This window comes from Schistocerca cancellata, chromosome 1 (genome assembly GCF_023864275.1).
Source record: "Schistocerca cancellata isolate TAMUIC-IGC-003103 chromosome 1, iqSchCanc2.1, whole genome shotgun sequence".
Classification (NCBI taxonomy): Eukaryota; Metazoa; Arthropoda; class Insecta; order Orthoptera; family Acrididae; genus Schistocerca; species Schistocerca cancellata.
Window position 1 is genome coordinate 137,570,314 of NC_064626.1, and position 25,421 is coordinate 137,595,734.

Genomic DNA, 25,421 nt, shown 5'->3' on the forward strand with positions numbered 1-25,421 from the left:
ACTGTAACGCCTAGAACCGCACGGCCACTCCGGCCGGCTATACTCTGGTATTTCCTTGCCTGCGGAATATGTTGATTAAGATTTAATCCTTATGTATTTACAGTACAGAACAAGTCATTCCTACAGACGAAGACTGGTGCGAGTGTATGGCGTCTAACGTTACTGGAACTCTTTAGGCGGAGATCGCAACACCGCATGCCCATAGGACGTGCACGTGCTGCTTATCGTCATCCTGCAGACTCTGAGAAATGTAGAACTATTGGCATGACGGATACGGAAGCGTGACACCGAAAGAAGGCATAGACAGATGATTGTAAAGCAATGGGTACAACACGAAGGGTGACAAGGTGTACTCACGACAAGAATGTGGCAAGAAGAATGGCACGGGTACTTGCAGAAGGAATACACCGCGAGAAGACCGCAGGATTCTTAGACTGGATCGCAGAAATAGAAAGATGACAACAGCAGAAATCCGGTCGACATTACCAGCAGACGGTCATCGAAAACCTTCGAGTACAGACTACAGAAAGCTGCCTTTCGTTTAGCACTGATGGCACGTGGCAGACAACGGGGACTTGCTTGGTGTAGAGACAGAATCAACTAGAACACAGAGTGTCAGCCTGTGGTGTTGAGAGGCCAATCTTGCTCCTGTTGTTGTGATCGTATCGACACCAGCGTGTCCGTGGACGAGCTGGTCAATGAATACAGGAAGCCGCAACTCCCGATACCCATAGCTCTCCATCTCCTGGAGTCATGGTGTGAGGAGCTGTTGACTGTGACAACAAAACTAATTCGATAACGTTTTAAGAACCGCTGAATGTTCATCAGTATGTGCCAAGATTTTTAAATCCTCTCGTCGTGCCAGGGTACCAAATGCCATATTCCAGCAGGATAATGCAAGACCCCATACATCGGTTCACACCATAAACGCCTTGTTAAATGCACGAATCCTTGAATGGTCTGCTTGTTGCCCTGATTTGTCACCCATAAAGAATATAGACGTGAAGACGTATACTTTCGCACCACTTTCCTGCCAGAAATCTTCATGTGGTTCAGGCATGTGCAAGAAATTCCTCAAGATGATATTTGGAGGCTTTTTGCTTCCATCCCTCAACGACTACCGGAATAAATTTATGCCAGTGGGGGCCACACCTTATACTGAAGTTGATGATGGACATCAGTTCCGAAGGGAATTAATGTTTAATCATTTGATGCCCATTACCGGATGAACATCTGTGCAATGTTTTATAAATATCAGACTGGTGCAGCACTCTCTATTTCAGTCACTGTATAATCGTTCGTTAGTTTCTTATAAGAACTGTAACTGCGGTTGTAATAATCCTCTTAGTATTGTCCTAATTTCGGTTCTCAGTGCTCCGTAGCACACTTGTTAGAGCTATTTTTAGGAATCGAGGTGCACATTCATTCTGTCTTTCAGTTTTCCAGAAATTTTGGCACTCACAGTTATGATTACTCTCTAGTGCGTCGGTGCGTATTTCTGTCAAGTGCGGATAGTAATCTTGCCCTATGGTATCACGTAACAGGCAGGCAAGCTGCCCACCTCCACTCCAATTACATCTTCATTAGCCAACTTAGCTTAACAACTTTAACGATATTAACTATTTTCCGCCTATTGATGTCAGTCGCTTATCATGCACAATTTTTACATGTTATTTCACAGGAAATACATGCACCAAGATGGTGAAATTTCACCGAAACATGTTTACGTATCAAAGAATCAGAGTCCGCGTTTGCTAATGGCAGAAACATATTTAGATACATAGCAAGGGCGTTTTCGAACACTGCTAGCAGATGGCTTAATCGCCGGCCGCGGTGGTCTAGCGGTTCTGGCGCTGCAGTCCGGAACCGCGGAACTGCTACGGTCGCAGGTTCGAATCCTGCCTCGGGCATGGGTGTGTGTGATGTCCTTAGGTTAGTTAGGTTTAAGTAGTTCTAAGTTCTAGGGGACTTATGACCTAAGATGTTGAGTCCCATAGTGCTCAGAGCCATTTGAACCATTTTTAGATGGCTTAATCAGTGGTAAGAGTAGTTCTCTCCTAAAGTCTGGCCCTCTCTTCAGTTCGCTTCCAAGAGAAATGTCGCATAATGTCCGCATGAATCGGCAGACAGGCATCTATTACCGTATCCAATGCGTAGATTGTTTGTTTCCAATACGCCGTGGCCTTCGTAACGGAATGTCGCACACGCAACATCTTTGACACTCGGTATTAACATCTGTCAGTTTTAATATCTGTAGTAGTATGCACTTCCTCGCTGTGTGTAAATATAAACCGGCGACATGCACTGCAATGATAGTTTTCAACCCACTGAGAAGACGACTTGAGACATGCGATGTATGTAGTCGAGACATTTGTGCAAGGAATAGACTATACTCATATGCATGCACAAAGAATCATCCGTTATGTCCGATACCGCTGAGAACTAGAGGGGGAGTGAGGGGTAATACGTAAAGAATCAAGAATTTATAGGATTGAGTTAGTGGCAAATGTTTGATCTTATTGCACTGGTAGCCATGCAAGAGCATGCCGACAATTGTCCCTTTTTTGTTGATCTGTTGCTAAGTAATTTTTAATACACTATTGTGGTATGTAACTTCTCATGTTTTTCTCGGGCTGATAGCTTGGGGTCGACTCACCGTGCCACCATACACAGTACTTCACAGAAAAACAAAGACACACATAGTTTGGTCAACGAATTCAGAGCAAATGGCATGGATCTCTAACAGATAAGTAACGGACCCGTAGTGCCAAAATTATGAAAAGCCGTAATATTTGGTCCAATGTATACATCATGTCGAATTTTCACGTCTTTCACAATAAGGTTATGTTTCAGAAATCGTAGAAATTCATGCCACATTATTGTACCATGCTGTATAGTGTTTATGCTTGTACGATGATTAGACACAAAAGTGGATTCCACTATTTCGTTCTAGACAGAACCTGGGTCTGTGACCCTAAGATATTACCGTATTCGACGGGAATATGGGACGTAGTCCCATAATATCATTTTCCACATTATTGTCTGGTCATAACATTTTTTATGTCTGCTTTTACCTGGTATTTCACAAGATGTCGAAATTAGCAAATCGTAAATTACACTCCTGGAAATGGAAAAAAGAACACATTGACGCCGGTGTGTCAGACCCACCATACTTGCTCCAGACACTGCGAGAGGGCTGTACAAGCAATGATCACACGCACGGCACAGCGGACACACCAGGAACCGCGGTGTTGGCCGTCGAATGGCGCTAGCTGCGCAGCATTTGTGCACCGCCGCCTTCAGTGTCAGCCAGTTTGCCGTGGGATACGGAGCTCCATCGCAGTCTTTAACACTGGTAGCATGCCGCGACAGCGTGGACGTGAACCGTATGTGCAGTTGACGGACTTTGAGCGAGGGCGAATAGTGGGCATGCGGGAGGCCGGGTGGACGTACCGCCGAATTGCTCAACACGTGGGGCGTGAGGTCTCCACAGTACATCGATGTTGTCGCCAGTGGTCGGCGGAAGGTGCACGTGCCCGTCGACCTGGGACCGGACCGCAGCGACGCACGGATGCACGCCAAGACCGTAGGATCCTACGCAGTGCCGTAGGGGACCGCACCGCCACTTCCCAGCAAATTAGGGACACTGTTGCTCCTGGGGTATCGGCGAGGACCATTCGCAACCGTCTCCATGAAGCTGGGCTACGGTCCCGCACACCGTTAGGCCGTCTTCCGCTCACGCCCCAACATCGTGCAGCCCGCCTCCAGTGGTGTCGCGACAGGCGTGAATGGAGGGACGAATGGAGACGTGTCGTCTTCAGCGATGAGAGTCGCTTCTGCCTTGGTGCCAATGATGGTCGTATGCGTGTTTGGCGCCGTGCAGGTGAGCGCCACAATCAGGACTGCATACGACCGAGGCACACAGGGCCAACACCCGGCATCACGGTGTGGGGAACGATCTCCTACACTGGCCGTACACCACTGGTGATCGTCGAGGGGACACTGAATAGTGCACGGTACATCCAAACCGTCATCGAACCCATCGTTCTACCATTCCTAGACCGGCAAGGGAACGTGCTGTTCCAACAGGACAATGCACGTCCGCATGTATCCCGTGCCACCCAACGTGCTCTAGAAGGTGTAAGTCAACTACCCTGGCCAGCAAGATCTCCGGATCTGTCCCCCATTGAGCATGTTTGGGACTGGATGAAGCGTCGTCTCACGCGGTCTGCACGTCCAGCACGAACGCTGGTCCAACTGAGGCGCCAGGTGGAAATGGCATGGCAAGCCGTTCCACAGGACTACATCCAGCATCTCTACGATCGTCTCGATGGGAGAATAGCAGCCTGCATTGCTGCGAAAGGTGGATATACATTGTACTAGTGCCGACATTGTGCAAGCTCTGTTGCCTGTGTCTATGTGCCTGTGGTTCTGTCAGTGTGATCATGTGATGTATCTGACCCCAGGAATGTGTCAATAAAGTTTCCCCTTCCTCGGACAATGAATTCACGGTGTTCTTATTTCAATTTCCAGGAGTGTAAATAAAGTGTTTGATTAAAATAAACGCCCTGATCCTGGAAGCTGACTTCTTACAAGCAATTCGGTTGTGGACTCAAGCTTTTAAAAAGACTACTGCTTAAATGTGCTAATAGCAACAGTTGTACTCCACGTTCAGGAAATACAGTATAAGTCAGTAATGAAAAAAAAACTTCATTCTCATTAATGGCAACACTTTGACTATTGGTGAGCGGCGCAAAATGAAGCACACACAGCCATAGCTGTCTTTCAAATTTTTTGATGCAGCATAGAGCTGCTATTTACAGAGAATAAACAGACAGAAGAGATGTGTGTGGTGCAGAAGGGACACCAGAGCAAGTAGTTTACTAAAGCACTGATCTGGACTTCAGCAGTGATCATAATAAAAACCTTTTGAGAGGTGTCATTGTCTACAACTTTCTACACAGTGAATTACTGTGTCCAGTACTCTGCCCAAGGGAACTAGACAGTGCACATGCAAAGGACCTTTGGGTGACGGGGTACGTACACGTATCGGCAACAAGGACTTAAGAGGTCGAAATATAGAGGGGTTAACGACCGTTTCGGGAACTTATGAGGTTTAAAAAAAGTCATTACTCCGTCAGTAACCACTGTATTGTCTACTTTATCTGTCAACAAATAAAGCAGATAACGCAGTAGTTTTTGGGAGAGTGCAATAGTGTTTTTAAGTATATTGAAGCTGTGGAATGCCGCTCATGCAAAATATTTTGATATCTGAGGTGTCTCCAGATGAAGTAGAGCTACATTTGTGACATATATTGTTGATCATTTTCATATTTTATGTGGCCCTGATATCGTTATCAGGTTTTCATCGTGGGCACGAGTTTAGTCTGAGTCAACTTTTATGTAACTAATGCACATAGCTCCACCTTGTGATAACACGAATAACAATTGAATAAATTCGTTTTTTTGTCATTGTTATAAGAATACTTTTCTTTTCTTAATATACGTATATTTGTGTATGATATTAAGTTAAAGTCTTGTTCCTAAAACACTGTATTCAAACCAAGTAAAACGATCTCTTATTTGGTGGACGATTTAAGATTAAAGGTAAGATTGCCCCGAGGATCCTGTCTTGTACCTCGTATCTGTTTGACAACACTACGTGTAATATATTTCCACAGTTCTATATACCGTTGGCGTATCTTGCACTTTAGGTGTACTCTGTAACCATCTAGAAAGTAAAATTACTTGGGTCGTTCGCTCCTCGTTTACTGATTACGTAGAGTAAAAATGGTCTTCTCAGAATTTGTGATCTGAAATCCTTTTTTGCGCTTCTGGAGATCAATGCAATGTATTTTCTGACCTATTTCCAGATCTCGATTTCCTCAGTACATGTAAACTATGAATTAGTGTGTCTTGAGGGTAGCATAAATTACAGGCACTACTTCCACTCGACAAGTTGCCAGTCGATGGATAGTGAAATAAGAAAGGAATTAATAAATGCATTCTGTTGTTTGAGAGCAGGCTAGATAAGACTGAAAAACACTTTGGTTCATTGCATTAAGATAAAATAGAAAAAAACCCGCATCATTTTGGTAACGACGTTATTAGGTAAGCTTCACCAGTACACAGCATCTCCCCCTCTTCCCCCTCCTCCCCTACCTTGAATTTTTTGTAGTTTATATACGATATATATACATAATATGCAACAGAATATTCGCCAGTGACTTATCTGTTAACCAATGTAAGTTTTCTGAATTCACCTTCCACTTTCTGTTTTTTAAGGAAAACAGCTTTAAATATGGTACAGTGCGTTAACTATGGCGCGAAAGAACTGTCCGAAGCTGAGGATAATTTTAGAGACAGGGGCCAGCAGCGGACTACATATCACGTACTTCCTAACCAAAATGAAATTTTGCCATTTGTATGTACGCGGTATCAAAATCTCCTGCATCAACAAATAATAAATGCTGTTACCGCGTATGCAACTACTGAAATTCGTTCGTCAAGATACATGTTTCGTTTCATTCAGTTAGAACATCGCCAATGGCACGTTTTCTCGTCCGATTCTTGTTTATAATGTTGACCTGATATCTGCATGCGTGTTTCACCAGAGTTTTCCTCCATCTCATTGGTTCTGTACATAAAAAATAAACAGGGAGACAATTAACGTCAAACAACGAAACACAGACAAGACTGGGTTAGCTAGTAAAGCAATACTTTTCGGACGGCAATTAAGGAGTCGCGGGGCAAAAGGAAGCTGGTAGTCTGTTTCCAACTTGGCGCCCCACCCCTCACACAAACTTTCTCATCTGTTTACTGTAGAACCCAAAATGGTACAAATGGCTCTGAGCACTATGGGACTTAACTTCTGAGGTCTTCAGTCCCCTAGAAATTAGAACTACTTAAACCTAACTAACCTAAGGACATCACACACACCCATGCTCGAGGCAGGATTCCAACCTGCGACCGTAGCAGTAGGGCGGTTCCAGACTGTAGCGCCTAGAACCGCTCGGCCACCCCGGCCGGCTACTGTAGAACCGTCGGCTACGCTACGCATCAAACTCTCAGCGCAACTTTTATTTCTTATTTCACATTCGCTGACGTCGCCAAATGACAATCAAATAGTGAACGTCCATCCTAACCTAGACCTTAGGCTACGTTAAAAATTAGTCCATCACGTCAGCCAGATTTCAGGGATGTGGGTGGGTCGGCTCTGAGCACTATGCGACTTAGCTACTGAGGTCATCAGTCGCCTAGAACTTGGAACTAATTAAACCTAACTAACCTAAGGAAATCACACACATCCATGCCCGAGGCAGGATTCGAACCTGCGACCGTAGCGGTCGCTCGGTTCCAGATTGTAGCGCCAGAACCGCACGGCCACTCCAGCCGGCTGGATGTGGGCGGGGAAGGAGGGTGGAGGGGGGGGCGAGGAGGGGGAGCAATGTAACATTCTACACCAGTATTAAAATCCTGCTTCCCGGAAGAACACTGGCGCGTGCCAGGATCTTGAGAAGAAGGTCACACCGCCATGACGTAATGGAGTCGATCGCGCATCCCAACTACCGCTAACCACGGCTGCGATGGAGAGGTCGTGATGACCGGGGTATACGACGCAGCGATAGCTTGTTGAGCTGGATACCTTCCACCTTGGTCTTTTCTCCTCTCTGTTGTTATTTCATTTCCTCACCTGTCAGAGCGAAGGGGGACTGGCAAAGCGAATAGAATGTACAACCGTATTTTCTAAAAAAATGGAAAAGGTAATAGAGGCCGACCTTGGGAAAGGTGAGGTTGTGTTACTGAGAAATATGGGAACACGTAAAGCAATGCTGATCGCGCGACTTATGTTAGAGCTAAGGCCAAAGAAGGGCAAACCTACGTTTATAGCATCTGTAGAATCAGAGAAATAGTTTCACAATGTTGACCTCTACACACTTTCAAATTTTCTAGGCAGCAGGGTTAAAATACACAGAGTGGAAGATTATTTGCAACTTCTACAGAAACCAGACCGTCATCCTATTAATGTCAAACAAGTCCATGCTAAATTAAAAGATACAATTGGACTGCAAAAAGTAAGTTACACATTAGATATATGACTTTTTTCAACAACGTCTCTGCAAATGACTATCGGAAAGTTCTGCCAATCGTCAAATCCCTTTACGATGATATCAGCTGCTTGATCACGGAGCCGTTGCAGAACTGCTGTGTGACGTGCTCATCGTTGGGAAATCTCTTTTCTGCCAATTGTTCTCTTAGCTTCCTGGAATGACTGTCTGGACACTCTCGTCTGCGGTCGACATCGGTGGCCTTCTGTCCCGAGCAGCATCACCTGCGTCTGTGCGGCCTGGGTCAGATTCTTGGGTGGTCCGTATACTGCCAGAATTTCACGGAAAATATTTCTGCACTTTACACGTTTTGTCCATAAGAATCATCCCGTACCGCGTACTGCAGCTATACGAGTAAGTTTCACTCGCACCCTGTGATGCAGCTGTTATCCATAACCGAAGCAGAACTGTGTTGCACAATGGTCTTAGCGTTGGACGACATGTATAATTTTCTGAAGTCATTTTAATGCTGTCAGGGACAAGACAAAAGGGGAAGAATCCCGTTTCATCTGGTAGCACTTGAACAGCTATACCTTTTACTTTAGCAAGGTAGTTAACATTAACAGAATGAAAATAACTGGCTTGCTACGTTTCACAAGGATACGAAAGGGTAGAAGTAGTTGAGAAACGAGTCGTAGTCTCTCCCAGATGTTATTAATCTACACATTGAGCAAACTGTAAAGGAACTAAGAAGAAGTTGAAGAAGAAAATTGAATTTCATGGAGAAGAAATAAAATGTGACATTGTAATTTTGTCAGAGATGGCAAGGGACTTCGAAGAGCAGTTGAACAGAACGAATAATGTCCTGAAAAGAGTTATAAGACGTACATGAACGAAAGAGAGGGCTGTGGACTGTACTCACATTAAATTAGGCGACGCTAAGAAATATGATTAGGAATTTATGCACTAAAAGTTGTAGAGTAGTTTTGGTGTTTCGGCAGCAAAATAACTGATGATGGAACTAGCGACACAAGCTGACGAAACTAAGGGATCGAATAATAGGGCAAATAGTGACACCTGAAGGATTGGTCAATTTGGTAGTGGAGGGAAGTGAGTGGTGTAAAAATTGTAGAAGGTGACCGATACTCGAATACAGTGTGCACGTTAAATGGATGGCCATTGATGCAGTTATGCTGAGATGAAGAGACTTGCACAGGGAAGTCTAGCGTGGAGAGCTGCATAGAACCAGCCTTCGGACTGAAGACCACAACAACAGTTTCGAAAAAAAAATTTGAAAATGTAAAATACGTACATGTTTTTAAAATGATTAAGACAGGGCGTTGTAGGCCCCTACGTTGAAATTTTGAAGTACAATATCGCCGTCGTTTTTAAAACACAGCGCAATTGGCATAGGCTTTAGAGGATTGGAATAATGCGCTTTAGTGCAGCTCAGGAAACGGCCAGTAGATGTGGAAGGTTGTCAGAGGGAAAGATTTTCTGAAGGATGTGGTGTGGAGGAGTTGAGGAGAGGGACTTCGAACCAGGAGCTTGGAAAGGGAGGGAAAGAAGTGGAAGAAACGGGTGCCATGACATGGAGAGCAAGAGGAGTGTTGTGTTAAAGCTGGAAGGAGTGGTGGAGGTCTCTTTGCGGGATTTCATGGTCAGGTAGGGGGAGGCGGTTGAAGTTTGGTTGGTACAGGATGTAGAGAGTGTGGAAACATTGGGCTAAAAGCATAGCAGAGTACAAGGATTCATAATAGTAGATGAGACGCTAGGGTTTGGTGTCAGATAGGCGGAAAGTATAGGAAATCCAAAGATGTGCAGTGGGGGAGGAGAGAGACGGGAAATTAATAAGTTATACATGATCCCAGTGGGAACGAGCGAACTGCATGTCGTTCGAGGATCTGGATGGAGTGTTTTGGCTCCCAAGGAACTAAACTTCATTTGGTTTGTAGCTCACATGCAAACTACTGTTTACATGAAATGCTCACAGAGCACAAAACGTACGCGAGCTCGGTCGATGACAGTGGAGAATAAAGGAAACTCACAGCCAGACTCCACAACGAAGAAACAGGTAGGATCAGTTACAAAATCCAAGACCGTAGGCAGGCGTAGATCGGTGTTCAAATGGTTCAAATGGCTCTGAGCACTATCCGACTTAACTTCTGAGGTCATCAGTCGCCTAGAACTTAGAACTAATTAAACCTAACTAACCTAAAGACATCACACACATCCATGCCCGAGGCAGGATTCGAACCTGCGACCGTAGCGGTCGCTCGGCTCCAGACTGTAGCGCCTAGAACCGTAGATCGGTGTCACCTGGACAGGGGGCACTTGTTCACAGCCACATAAGTCATGGTCTTAGCCTATGTCGTCGTCGCGGCTGTGTAGGCTGCTGCTACTTGCTTGCGGTCTATTGGACGATGGCCGGCCGCTGTGAACGAGCGGTTCTAGGCTCTTCAGTCCGGAACTGCGCCGCTGCTACGGTTGCAGGTTCGAATCCTGCCTCGGGCATGGATGTGAGTGATGTCTTTAGGTTAGTTAGGTTTAAGTAGTTCTAAGTCTAGGGGACTGATGACGTCAGATGTCAAGTCTCACAATGCTTAGAGCCACATGAACCATTTTCATTGGACGATGCTCGGAGGCATGGCCTGCCAGCGGCATCGCTTCCTCCAGTTTGCCGAGGCTAGCAGTGCCACTCCACTGATCCACACTTATCGACAGTGTAGTTGGGCTGCCTAACGGTGGACCCGTGTGATAAAGCAGTGTGTGGTGAAACTGCTACGAAGGAACGGAAATCCAGGCGGCACTGGCATTACGTAGGGCTGATCAGATTAAGGTTCTATAGGTGAAACTTCGAGGTTTGCCAATGACTTTATAATTTTTTCAGAGACAGCAAAGGACTTGCAAGAGCAGTTGGACGGAATGGGCAGTGTCTTGAAAGGAGGATACAGGATGAACATCAACAACAACAACAAAACAAGGATAATCGAATGTATTCAAATTAAATTAGGTAATAGTGAGGTAGATTGGGAAACAGGATAATTAAAATAGAAGATGAATTTTGGTATTTGGGCAACAAAATAACTAATGATGGCCGAAGTAGAGGGCATATAAAATGTAGACAGTGAATAGCAAGACAATTTTTAAGAAGAGAAATTTTTTAATATCAGTAATGGAGACAGAATGAGATTTTCACTCTGCAGCGGATTGTGCGCTGATATGAAACTTCCTGGCAGGTTAAAACGCTATACCGTCAGATGGTAGAGCACTTGTCCGCGAAAGGCAAAGGTCCCGAGTTCGAGTCTCGGTCCGGCACACAGTTTTAATCTGCCAGGAAGTTTCATCAGTAATGGATTTAAATGTTAAGAAGTATTTTCCTAAAGTATTTGTAGGGAATGTAGTCATGTATGTAACTGAAACATGGACGATAAACATTTTGGACAAGAAGAAACAGAAGGTTTTGAAATGTGATGCTACAGAAGAATGCTGAAGATTGCTTGGGTGGATCACATAACTAATCAGGAGGGAATGAACAGAACTGGGGGGAAGAGAAATTTTGTGGCACAGCCTGTATACGAGAAGGGATCGGTGGATAGGATGTAAAAGGATAAGGAGTGTAGTGTTGGAGGAAAGTGTATAGTAAAAGTCGTAGAGCGAGACCAAGAGGTGAATACAGTAAGCAGATTCAGAAGGGCTTAAGCTGCAGTAGTTATTCAGAGATGAAGAAGCTTACACAGGATAGAGTAGTATGGTGAACTGTATCAAACCATTAATTGGACTGAAGAGTACAACAACAACAACAACAACAAGATGTGAAGTTTGCTAGAGATATGCAATCCACATGTGGGGCCGATTAGCACTTTTACTCTGTCATGGGCTCCGTGTTGGATGGTTGGCAGGTGCGGTATCCATGTGAAATGCACGGTCGAGTGTGAGTCGAGATATTTTACTGCGGCAACCTTAGTGGACCGATCGCTACTTACATCGGCGAGTCTGAAAACTACGCCTCGGCGGTGCAAAGCGGCTGCTGGCGTAAACGGTGCGCGTGCGGCGCTTGTTTACTCGGCCAGAGCTGCGTGGGCGGCAGGAGCCCCTCTATAAGGGCAGTCTCCGGCAGCCAGCTTCTCCTTAAAGGCTGGATGGAGGCTGAGGGTTACCATAACAACCGCGCGGTGCCGTCTGCTTGCAGTGTACAGTCACTGCGCTCGGGGCCACCGTTAAACGAAAATAAACGGCAGCGGTTACCGCTCTGTGCACAGTAGGTGCGTTTAACACCGCAGTCGAGGGCAGTGGGCACAACGGCAACCAGTGCGTCCCTCCTGTTGCACCTGTTCTGTTCCCAGCGTACGATTAAACGTCGGTGGCGCCTCTCGCTCGTCACCATATTCCTTCCTTCAGTCAGAGCTGCCAGATGACAGAAATGATATAAAAACAGTGTTTTTTTAGTAGTGGAACAGGCACCCTCTTTTGTTTTTCACTAAAAGGTAGGGTATTTTTCTTTTGGGAAAATACTTGATTGTTTACCTTTACTGACAGGTACGCTCCCGGAAAAAAATTAGCACACTTGGAAAGACTACGTCGATTTTGACCCGATAATGGCGTATACCACATGGGGGATAGTTGATGTACTGCTAGTGGTTTCAACGTCGTCCGCCAGTAGAGAGCGTAGTAGCATACTAGAGGGCACACAGAGGGCCAAGTGGTGCCAGAAGGCTGAGTGTGGGGCAAGAATGTAACCATTAGAGATGGGGGATCCGCTCCTGAACTGATTCATAGAGTTGAATCTTTCAAAGGAGTGAACAATCAGTGATTCAGAAAGAAAGAACGGTAGCTCCAAACGTTTCCCACAGCAGAGAGAGAGAGAGAGAGAGAGAGAGAGAGTCGGAGCATATCAGCGGGGCCTCTGCTGGTCAGAGAACACTGCAAGCCACACAACACAGCCAGCGCCGGCCTCTGCCCTGCTTCTGCCTTGGCTGCCTGCATTGTGCAGTGCCCCATTGGATTTTGTGTTTCACATATGCCGTGCCGTCTCTGTGCTTCCTCTGCCTCATGCAGTGTCTGGCGCAGCTTAACTTAGCATCGCACTCCGTCGGCGGTCGTTTCAGTCGCACGTCCTGCCCTCTGGGCAGTTGATGCGAGCAACAGGACAGAGAGCCTCCTAGCGGAGAACATAAGAACTACTTGCAACAACCTGCTCGCAAGAGAACGATTTGTCTCGGAGCGGGTGACTGGTGGCCGTTCACCGCTCCCCCCACCCTCGGAACTCGCCCGCTCAATGCTCATCCCACCGTTCTCGACTCTAGCAGAGCGTTGAGCAAAGCAACTCAGGTGTCACTCTGGTCTCTGCGGTCTTAGCTCATGCAGTAATACAGCTCGGGGCTCGACCTGCTTGACTCAGCGCCTCTGCATTGGAGTTCGTCTCTACTGGATATTGTTCTTCGTAGTAATACCACTATGTATATTACATTATTATGTTATGTATACATCATTTGTTTTTATTTTATTTTTATTAGTTTAAACTAATCAGATTAGGTTCCTGACGACTCCTCTTACTATAGGATTTTTATTATGGACACTCGAATTTACGCTTTAATTACGAGCGAACCAAAAAAGGTATTGCAAAATGTGATACATCAATATTTTCCTTGTTTTATTCTGCGTAAGGCTATATGCAGCACTTTAGTCTTACAGTCAAATTTTTTTTTCTTATTCTGATACGGATTTTGCGATTTTAGGCGTCTTCGGAAGGAAACGTTCACTTTAAAAATATATGGCTTGTGATGTATTTGTACGAGGTTAATGAAATTATAACACATTATAGCCAAATATATTGTTAATGTAAATCTCAAGTTACAACATTTTCCGATCACCCAAAAAACCACGATAGTGCAAAATAAATCAATAATAAAAAACTTTGTCATATCGTGGCAATTTCAATAAACAATACAAAATTCTTAATCATTATCTGTGTTACTTCAAAATAGGACCAAATAAGATCAAAATACAGGTATAGTACTGGAATAAACCAAGTTTAAAGGGCATTGTTCCTTCCATTTATTTTCTATTGTGAATGAGTGGTGAGTCATGAAAAAGAGCTAGTTCATTTCAGGGAGTGAACAGTTCTGATCCGATCTCTGAAAAGAACAGTTTTGCCCATCTCTAGTAACCATGGCACGCAGACGCACTCGTGCTTCTTACAGCCAATTGAGGGAGTTTGAAAGGGGCTTCTGGGTGGCGGGATGGTCATTTCGGAGAACTGCCACACAAGTTGGATATCCTACGTCAGTTGTGCATCTTCGGCAGCACTAAGAACGCAGAAACTATATGAGGGTTGGAACTTAAACAGTAGCAACTATTGATTCACAACCGATACAAAAAGAGTTACATATTTGCACCTGTTTCTGTCCTTCAAAGTAGTCACCAGCGTTGTGTAGAACCCGTTGCCAGCGATGTGGAAGGCGTAATATACCGGTAGCAGAGCCTGTTCTGTTGATGGTGCGCCGGCCGCTGTGGCCGAGCGGTTATCAGCACTTCAGTACGGAACCGCGCTGCTGCTACGGTCGCAGGTTCGAATCCTGCCTCGGGAAAGGATGTGTGTGATGTCCTTAGGTTAGTTAGGTTTAAGTAGTTCGAAGTCTAGGGGACTGATGACCTCAGATGTTAAGTCCCATAGTGCTTAGAGCCATTTGAACCATTTTTGTTGATGGTGTCAATGGAGTGGTCTACTGCCTGTCGAATCTCTGTAACAGTTCTGAAGCGAATGCCTATGTCAGTATTAGTGATGGCACCACCAGTAAAGAAAAGTTACTAAATACGGTTTTCCGAAATTGCTTCAACAAAGAAGTCAGTAAAGGCAAGATTTCTGGTCCAGATTGTATACCAATTAGATTCCTTTCGGAAAATGCTAATGAAAGAGCTCCATTTTTAGCAATCAGATACAATCGCTTGCTCAACGGAAGATCCGCACCTAAAGACTGGACTGTTAAACTTGTCGCGACAGTACATAAAACTGGAAAGAGAATTAATTTGCTGAATTATAGATTCATATCACTGACATCGATTTACAGTACGATTTTGGAACATATATTGTGTGTTGAAACATTGTGAAACACTTCGAAGTAAACGATCAATTGACTGATAGCCAGCACGGATTCAGAAGATATCGTTCTTGTGAAAAGAAATTGGTCTCAAGTTGATTCCATACATCTAGATATCAATAAAGCTTTTGACACCGTTCCCCAGTAGAGGCTTCTGATCAAACTGCGTGCCTATGGAGTACAGTGTAATGCGTCACTACATACGGGATTTCCTGTCAGAAATGACACAGTTTGTAGTAATTGACGGGAAGTCATCGCGTGAAACAGAAGTGATCTCTGCAGTTGACCCTAAACAATAAGGACCTCCATATGACCAGTAAAAAAAAAAAAAAAAACCATTACATTTTGATCACACGATAAATCATACGAAATTAAAATTTGTCGATTTAACTAAATATCTAGGGATTGCAATTACGAACATATAAAATTGGAACCATCACACAGAAAATTTTATGGGAAAGACGAACCATAAATAGGGGTTTACCGGCAGAATTCTTGGAAGGTGTAACAAATCTGCTAAATAGACAGCCTACACTACGCGTGCCCGTCTTCTTGCGGAGTGATGGTGCAAGGTTTGGAATCCGTACCAGATAAGACTGACGGAGGTCATCGAAAAAGTTCAAAGACGGGCAGCTGCCTTCGTGTTGTCGCCAAATAGGGGAGAGAGTGCACGGATATGATAACCAATTGAGGTGGTACTCATTAAAATAAAGATGCTTTTCATCGCGGCGAAATCTTTTCACGAAATGTCAGCCACTAACTTTCTCCTCCTAATATGAAATATACTTTGTTGACTGCCACATATATCATAATAAAAAAAGAGAAAGAAAAGCTCGCACAGAAAGGACTGGGTGTTAATTTTTCCCACGTGCTACACGGTAGCTGAACGCTCGAGAAGTAGTCTCAAAGTGGTTCTCTGAACAGTCTGGCAAACATGTAAGTGCGAACTGCACGGTACTAGTGTAACCGTAGATATGAGAGTGATACGACGAGAGCTTTCGGCCGCATAGTGTAAAGAGGCTTGGCAGGGTATAGAAGCAGATGTGGCTTGTCTGGTAGCGTATGTGGGCAGGGGAAATAGATGAGTACAGTGACCGTCCTAAGGTTGAGGGAATGCGTTACTCAAATAGGGCAAACAGTATAGCCGTGTCGTCTTTTGTGTGTGTGTGTGTGTGTGTGTGTGTGTGTGTGTGTGTGTGTGTGTGTGTGAGAGAGAGAGAGAGAGAGAGAGAGAGAGAGAGAGAGAGAGAGAGAGAGAGATCGCTAGCTAGCGGGGAGACCCTGTCTGACACGGTGACACAGTGGTGTTTATCTGTGACAAAGCAGCTCCTGTATATTCCACAGGAGTGAGGCATTCAGATTCAGTATAGAGTGGCAGCCTTTCGCTATGTTTGTCGATCGCGATACCTTCGATAGCCAGCGATCTGGCTTGTCCGCTAACATGAGGAAGCCTGTCGACCCACAGAATGACCTCAATATGTCACGTTCTTTCTGTCTTCCTGGCCAGGTTGTTTGTTGGCCCATAGGTTGCGTTACACTCGGTAGGTAGAATAACTTATGACCGCGATGACGAACCCAAGCAGCAAGCATTTCTTAACGTGCTTCTTCAAAATCAGCCAAAATCATATTTATGTTTTTCAGCAATGGATTTCGATCGTTTCATATGGTCACCGTCAGACCACTGTGCTGCAGGGAAAGACCATGCATTGTCACTCACAGTCGTCTCCAAATGACAGAGGCGTAGTTTGTCATAAAAGGGGTTTGATATGCTATTTGCAATCGATATTTTTACTAATATGGCAAACATTGTAAAGGACGGATGCGACCATGAGGAAGATTGCGTGCATAATATTTGACTTAATTTGTTCACGTACGATGGCCTTACAACTGCGACAGGGTGATGTCACAATGGAACATAAATCTTGAGTTACTCCTAACTGAAAGTAGCAACATGGTAGAACCTTAAAAATAGCTTATATTTATTTATTTATTCTTAACTGTGAGAGATGTTGCCTACTTCCTGCAGATTATAAACTCCTATTCAAATCACTCGTTACGATTAGGAATGGGTACAATGATACTACGACAAATAAGGGTGTGCGTGTAGGGACGGAGCAACATCAAAGATAACATGGCCGGCTCACAGGACTAAGTTACATGAGGCTGAGGAAGTATTTCTGTTGATGCGTAGTGTGATACTTTGACTCATCGCTTTCGCTGAGGTTAGTACACCGCCGTCTTATGGTGGTGTAGGAGGAAAGGAACAAACATGGAATCCCCGTTGCCGGCCGCGGTGGTCTCGCGGTTCTAGGCGCTCAGTCCGGAGCCGCGCGACTGCTGCGGTCGCAGGTTCGAATCCTGCCTCGGGCATAGATGTGTGTGTTGTCCTTAGGTTAGTTAGGTTTAAGTAGTTCTAAGTTCTAGGGGACTGATGACCACAGATGTTAAGTCCCATAGTGCTCAGAGCCATTTTGAATCCCCGTTGCGCAAGAAATTATCTAGCAAGCGTGAGTGAGTTTAACAATGAAAAAATCTGCTTCTAGCGAATAGTACCCGAAACTTTCACAACATTGCAAGGAATAGTTCTCTGTGTTGCTGGAACTAGTAACAGGCGTACATTAAATGATTAATATCCAATGTCGGAATTATTACAATCACTCGTGTCTGGGTTTCTTAGCAATCTGATGTTTAAAATTGTTTTATACATGAGGGGAGGGAGTGGGTGGGTACCTTCTACTTCCATAAAACACAAATTATAATACGAAAATCCCTTAACCACCAATACATCCTTTACCGTACTGTTACAGATGGTATCAGAAAACAATGCGTTTTCGAGAGGTCCTCAGGCGCTTTTGATCAGGGATAGTCAAAGCACGTAAGCTATACGCTGAAGCGCCAGAGAAACTGATATAGGCATGCATATTCAAATACAGAGATACGTAAACAGGGAGAGTACGGCGCCGCGCTCGGCAACGCCTATGTAAGACAAGCGTCTGGCGCAGCTGTTAGATCGGCTACCGCTGCTACAATGGCAGGTTATCAAGATTTAAGTGAATTTGAACGTGATGTTATAGTCGGCGCACGAGCGACGGGACAAAGCATCTCCGACGTAGCGATGAAAAGAGGATTTTCCCCTTCGATCATTTCACGAGTGTACCGTGAATAGCCGCCCGGTGTGGCCGCGCGGTTTGATGCGCCATGTCACGGATTGTGTGGTCCCTCCCGCCGAGGTTCGAGTCCTCCCTTGGGCACGGGTGTCTGTGTTGTTCTTACCATAAGTTAATTTAAGTAGTGTGTAAGTCTAGGGACCGATGAGGTCAGCACTTTGGTCCCTTAGGAATTCACACGCATTTGAACATTTTGTACCGTGAATATCAAGAATTCGCTAAAGTATCAAGTCTCCGATAATGCTGCGACCGGGAAAGACCCTGCAAGAACGGAACCAACGATGACTGCAGAGAGTCGATCGATGTGACAGAAATGCAATCCTTCCGCAAATTGGTGCAAATTCCAACGAATGTCAGCGTGCGAACCATTCAACGAAATGACATCGATATGGGCTTTTGTAGCCGAAGAGCCACTCGTGTATCCTTGAGACTGCACGACACGCCTCTGCTGGGACCATCACTGGACGTTGGACTGTTGATGACTGTAAACATGTTGTCTGGACGAACGAGTGTCGTTTCAAATTGTATCGAGTGGATGGACGTGTACGGGTATGGAGACAACCTCTGGAACCCATGCACCCTGCGTGTCAGCAGAGGACTGTTCAAGCTAGTGGAGGCTCTGTAATGGTGTGGGGCGCGTGCTGTTGGAGGGATATTGTACTCCTGACACGTGTAGATACGACTCTGACAGGTGACATGTACGTAACCATCCTGTCTGATCACCTACATGTCGATTGTGCAGTTCGACGGACTTGGGCAATTCCAGCGGGTCAATGCGTCACCCCATACTCCCAGAATTGCTACAGATTGGCTTCAGGAACACTCTTCTGAGTTTGAACACCTCCGCTGGCCACCAAAGTACCCAGAGATGAACATTAATGAGCATATCTGGGATGCCTTGCAACGTGCTGTTCAGAAGAGATCTCCACCCTGTCGTACTCTTACGGATTTATGGGCAGCCCTGCAGGATTCGTGGTGTCAGTTCCCTCCATCACTAATTCAGACATTAGTCGAGTCCTGCGATATCGCGGGGGCACTAGACGATATTGGGCAGGTGTAACAGTTTCTTTGGCTCTTCAGTGTAATACGGAAAGCCTTTAACCAGTAGTATCTCGTTTACCGTACTTTAACAAAAAGGGTTCAAATGGCTCTGAGCACTATGGGACTTAACATCTGACGTCATCAGTCCCCTAGAACTTAGAACTACTTAAACCTAACCAAGCTAAGGACATGACATACATCCATGCCCGAGGCAGGATTCGAACCTGCGACCGCAGCAGCCGCGTGGTTCCGGATGAAGCGCCTAGAACCAAAAATGGTTCAAATGGCTCTAAGCACTATGGGACTTAACATCTGAGGTCATCAGTCCCCTAGAACTTAGAACTACTTAAACCTAACTAACCTAAGGACATCACACATATCCATGCCCGAGGCAGGACCGTAGCACCAGCGCGGTTCCGGACTGAAGCGCCTTGAACCCCTCGGCCACCGCGGACGGCCGCCTAGAACCGCTCGGCCACACCGGCCTTCCTACTGTAACACATCGTGCCAGACAGAGACCCTCAAGGTGCCGGCGCTCATTAAACAGGAAATAGCCAGGAGTTACAGTATAAGAGCAACTAAATACGGGTATCAGCTGAAACGACACAATCCAGGATGGCGTTTGCTGAGTTCCTCTTGTGACGTAGCAAGCGATCTAGCATCTCATTCGCCACTTTCCTCTCCACGACGAAAAAAAAAAAAAATCTCACGTGCCCAATTCTGTATTTCACGCTCGAGACTGCTCCGCTATGTGAAACTCCACGTTGTGATATCACAAAAATTGCACGCCCACGTTCGGTTTCACGTTCGTAGTGTTTTGCCATTCGGCGGTGACGTCCCACTACAGTGCGTGATGTTTACGCTGACGCTCGTTGTGAATGGACGTCCAGGTCTCGCGCCGCGGCGCAGCCACTCGGTTCCGCAGGAGGGCCCCGCGGCGCGGTCTCGCTTCGAGGAAGTCACGGCCGGGCACCGCGCCGGGCTCGCCTGGGCTGGGCTGGGCTGTGCTGGGCTGCGGTTTTCCGCGGGTTACGCCAGCCGCGGCGGCCTCGCGGCCCGCCCGCCTTCTCGAGTTGCCGCCCGTGGCGCCCGCCCACCCACCGCTGCTGAACCCGAGCCGAGCCGGGTCGAGCCACGGAAGCCAGCGCGAGGCCAGCCGGGACGCCCGCGTTATCGCCTCTCCTGCTCCTAAAGCCCGGCGGCCCGGCAGCACGCAGCTGGGAGAACCCGGTGCGCCTACCTCGCCCGTCTTCAACTACCGAGCAGGTCTGCCACCACTGTGCAGCACGACCGACGCAGCCTGTCGGCAAACTCATGAGCGAGCAGCGCTCTTGGTGGGGGAAGTGGCCTTTCCAGGAAGAATACTGCAATTGCCCTACAGGCACACCCGAAATCAGATGAACCAAAAATGGCTGGTTCAAATGGCTCTGAGCACTATGCGACTCAACTTCTGAGGTCATCAGTCGCCTAGAACTTAGAACTAATTAAACCTAACTAACCTAAGGACATCACACACATCCATGCCCGAGGCAGGATTCGAACCTGCGACCGTAGCGGTCACGCGGTTCCAGACTGAAGCGCCTTTAACCGCACGGCCACACCGGCCGGCACAGATGAACCTTCCCTGTCTACCAGTGTAGTGCAGGATACAGTGACTTACGTCGATCCTGTTCGTGTGATATTACAGAGGGGTCCAAAAAAATTTGTCCACTGTTTAAAAGTCCATAACTTGCACTCCAAGCCCAAAGAAACCAGGTGTTGACAGATGTGAAAATTAACGAACAATCAGTTTAATAAGTCACGGATGCAAAATACTAACGCGAATTCTTTACAGACGAATGAAAAAACTGGTAGAAGCCGACCTCGGGGAAGATCAGTTTGGATTCCGTAGAAATATTGGAACACGTGAGTCAATACTTACCATACGACGTATCTTAGAAGCTAGATTAAGGAACGGCAAACCTACGTTTCTAGTATTTGTGGACTTAGACAAAGCGTTTGACAATATTGACTGGAATACTCTCTTTCAAATTCTGAAGGTGTAAAATACAGGGGTAAAATACAGGGAGCGAAAAGCTATTTGCAATTTGTACAGAAACCAGATGGCAGTTATAAGAGACGAGCGACATGGAAGGGAAGCAGTGGTTGGGAAGGGAGTGAGACAGGGTTGTAGCCTCTCCTCGATTCAATCTGTATATTGAGCAAGCAGTAAAGGAAACAAAAGAAAAGTTCGGAGTAGGTATTAAAATTCATGGAGAAGAAATAAAAACTTTGAGGTTCGCCGATGACATTGCAATTCTGCCAGAGACAGCAAAGGACTTGGAAGAGCAGTTGAACGGAGTGGACAGTGTCTTGAAAGGAGGGTGTAAGATGAACATCAACAAAAGCAAAACGAGGATAATGGAATGTAATCGAATTAAGTCGAGTCATGCTGAAGGAATTGGATTAGGAAATGAGACACTTAAAGTAGTAAAGGAGTTTTGCTATTTGGGGAGCAAAATAACTGATGATGGTCGAAGCAGAGAGGATATAAAATGTAGACTGGCAATGGCAAGGAAAGGGTTTCTGTAGAAGAGAAATTTGTTAACATCGAGTATAGATTTAAGTGCCAGGAAGTAGTTTCTGAATGTATTTGTATGGAGTGTAGCCATGTACGGAAGTGAAACATGGACGATAAATAGTTTAGACAAGAAGAGAATAGAAGCTTTCGAAATGTAATGCTACAGAAAAAAGCTGAAGATTAGATGGGTAGATCACATAACTAATGAGGAGGTATTGAATAGGATTGGGGAGAAGAGAAATTTGTAGCACAACTTGACTAGAAGAAGGGATCGCTTGGTGGGACATATTCTGAGGCATCAAGGGATCACCAATTTGGTATTGGAGGGCAGCGTGGAGGGTAAAAATCGTAGAGGGAGACCAAGAGATGAATACACTAAACAGATACAGAAAGATATAGCTTGCAGTAGGTACTGGGAGATTAAGAAGCTTTCACAGGATAGAGTAGCATGGAAGGCTGCATCAAACCAGTTTCAGAACTGAAGACCACAACAACAACAACAAACTTGCAAACTAATTGGCGGAGTTGTCTCATTTTTGGTGAAAGAGTAGCTTAAAGTCCAACTTAAAGATATCACTATAGGTGTTCGAAATGGTCACCATTAACATCCACACACAAACGATGCCGCCGAACTGCAGCACGAACTACTGACTGCAACGTGTTCAGTTGGATATTTGCACATGAAAGTACGATGCATTCTCGAAGATCATCCAATGTGCGTGGCTTTTGTCGATAAACGACGTCCATTAGTGTTCCCCACAGGTAAAAGTCCAGAGGTCTGGGGAACTTGGTGGATACTCCACAGAACCTCCACGGCCTATCCATCTTCCTGGTAGATTTTCGTTTACGCCCTAACACGTTTTTTGTAGTGGGCTGCGGCACCATATTGTTCACAGTAAACTCTTCCGTTTCCATAAAAGTCTTGGATGGCAGGTACAATGGATGTCTGAAGCTTCTGAAGGCACACCTCACCGGTAACTGTGCCGTCAAAGAAGAATGGCCCAATCAGGCCCCGGTAAGACAAAAAAAAAAAGTTCAAATGTGTGTGAAATCTTGGGACTTAACTGCTAAGCTCATCAGTCCCTAAGCTTACACACTACTTAACCTAAATTATCCTAACGACAAACACACACACCCATGCCCGAGGGAGGACTCGAACCTCCGCCGGGATCAGCCGCACAGTCCAAGACTGCAGCGCCTTAGATCGCTCGGCTAATCCCGCGCGGCTAAGACACCCCACAACACACATTTACTCCTGGCAAATTCACGGCTCTGTCTACATCGGATTTTCGGCTTCCCAGTAGATGCAATTGTGACGATTTACTGTACCATTGAGTTTGAACTGTGCCTTATCAGACCACACAATTACCTCTGAAAACTCTTCATCGTTGCGCACCATGTTAGTAAACCACTCGCAGTACTCCATTCTACGATCTGGGTCGTCCTCGTTCATTGCGTGTAGCAATCGTGGGATGTAGCACTTCCACTTTGCTGTCTTCAAAATTCGCCGAACACTTTAGGGACTCACTCCAGTTTCACGGGCACACTGTCTCACAGACTTCTGTGGTGAGCGAGCGAATTTCGGGAGTTAGCTGGACTTGTTACTGTTACAGGTCGTCCAGATCGTTATTTGTGTACATCTTTGACACAGCCTTCGGCTTCAAATTTGTCTCGAATGCGACGAATCGTTAAACGTGTCGGTGGCTGTGTTTGATACTCATTTCGCCATTGCCGTTGAACCTCATTAATGTTTTCGTACTTAAAGTACCACTTCAAAACTGTCTTCCTTTCATCGAATGTAAGCCTTGCGGCAGCCATGTTTACTCGAGTAACTAGGTGCAACTAAGAACAAAATACTATCTGGCGACTGTCATCTGACAAAACAAAACAACGCAATACAACGCTTGTGTGGCGATTGCTGGAACTACAAACTATTACACTACCAAAGATCAGACAACTCCGTCAATTAGTTTGCCAGTTATGGACTTTTAAACAGTGGGTACATATTTTGGACCCCTCTGTAGTTACAGTGACTCTCGGTGTGGTTTTTACGTTTCGTAATAAGCTTATTCAGAACTGATGAATACGAATATTTCATCGCAAGTAAATGATAATACAGAGGTTTTTGTGGAGTAATGAGCGTTCGGTCGTTGCTAACGTAATTACTATTTGTATTAGAGAGACAACATAAAAAAACTGTGCTAAAATTGGCAGTCCCAAGCAAACAACTTTATACAAAAGTCAGCCTTGCCACAATAGGACGAATCAGAAAGAAAAGCGAAAATACACTGTATGGTTTACTGGAATCTCCAAGAAAGAGCGCTAAGAATTTTGGGAGGAAATTAATCGCTCTAGATACTTTACCGAACCGGTAACTGTCAAACGATAGAGAGCTTATACATAAATAAAAAATAAACTGAAATTAAGCATATTATTGCTGTAAAATAAAAAAAATCGTTTTCCTTGGCATGAAGATGTTTTGCACAAGACATTGCATGAAATTGGAGTTATCTGCAACAGCGCGGAGTGGCCACGCGGTTTGAGGTACCATGCCACGGATTGTGCGGCCCCTCCCGCCCGGGTTCGAGTCCTCCCTCGGGCATGGGTGTGTGTGTTGTTCGTAGCATAAGTTAGTTTAAGTAGTTTGTAAGTCTAGGGACCGATTACATCAGCACCTTTGGTCCCTTAGGAATTCACACACATTTGAACATTTTTTTGAGTTATCTGCAAGCGTTCTTTAAGTAAAAGAAAGATTTGTGGTACAGAGAATTGACGTAATTAACTAACGATATAAATGCTTGATACAAGTAAGATAATTAAGGGAGTAAGGTAGAAAGTTTTTTTTTATATCAATGCAACTTCGGTGGACAACAGCATTGCGTACAGAAAATCAGGGCAGAATCCTGGCGTTGACGGCAACATAGGCGGCTTCAAAGGAAGCATCAGGGTTATTGTCACGAATATTGAAGCTAACGCTGGGTTTTTACCCAAGGCATACTTAATTTATAAAGCGGATTGTGCAACAGCTTTCTGACGGCTGATACAGGACTACATATGCGATATGACTAACATTGTACAGATACTTTTCAGACATGTTAGCCAACACAGTGACAAAAAACTCGGTTGATTTGCACACGCGAAATTACAAATTCCCCGTTACTTTCTGAACGCTCCTCCTGTTGTAATAATTGTTACGTTTCATCGCAGGTCGTCAAAGAAAACTACCCCTTACCGGAACCACAACAGAAAAGTAAGCCATAAATTCTACAGAATAGTTGCACTATATTCTATTGAAATATATCCATCAGTTTAGCAGGAAATAGTAGACGAACATGCATTCAGATGAACTGGGACTCTGGCCTACATTTGCATTAGATATATACACACCCGTCCCTTGTTCTCACAAGGGAGTGGGGGGGGGGGGGGGGCGGAGGATCGCTCAGTGGCGCTCTTCGATTTTCTTCATACTTATCTAATTCGAAGCTCACTGCCCAGACATCGATTT

The 25,421-nt window shown here is 45.4% G+C and overlaps 1 protein-coding gene across 1 annotated transcript in view; it reads left to right on the forward strand.

Moving 5' to 3' along the window:
• Positions 1–20,234: 20,234 nt before the first annotated feature.
• Positions 20,235–25,421, forward strand: part of LOC126100931 (translation initiation factor IF-2-like) — an 80,800-nt gene continuing 75,613 nt past the window's right edge. The window contains exon 1 of the mRNA XM_049911937.1: positions 20,235–20,622. Coding sequence (XP_049767894.1) covers positions 20,235–20,622 — 388 coding nt within the window. The remainder of the gene's footprint in view (positions 20,623–25,421) is intronic.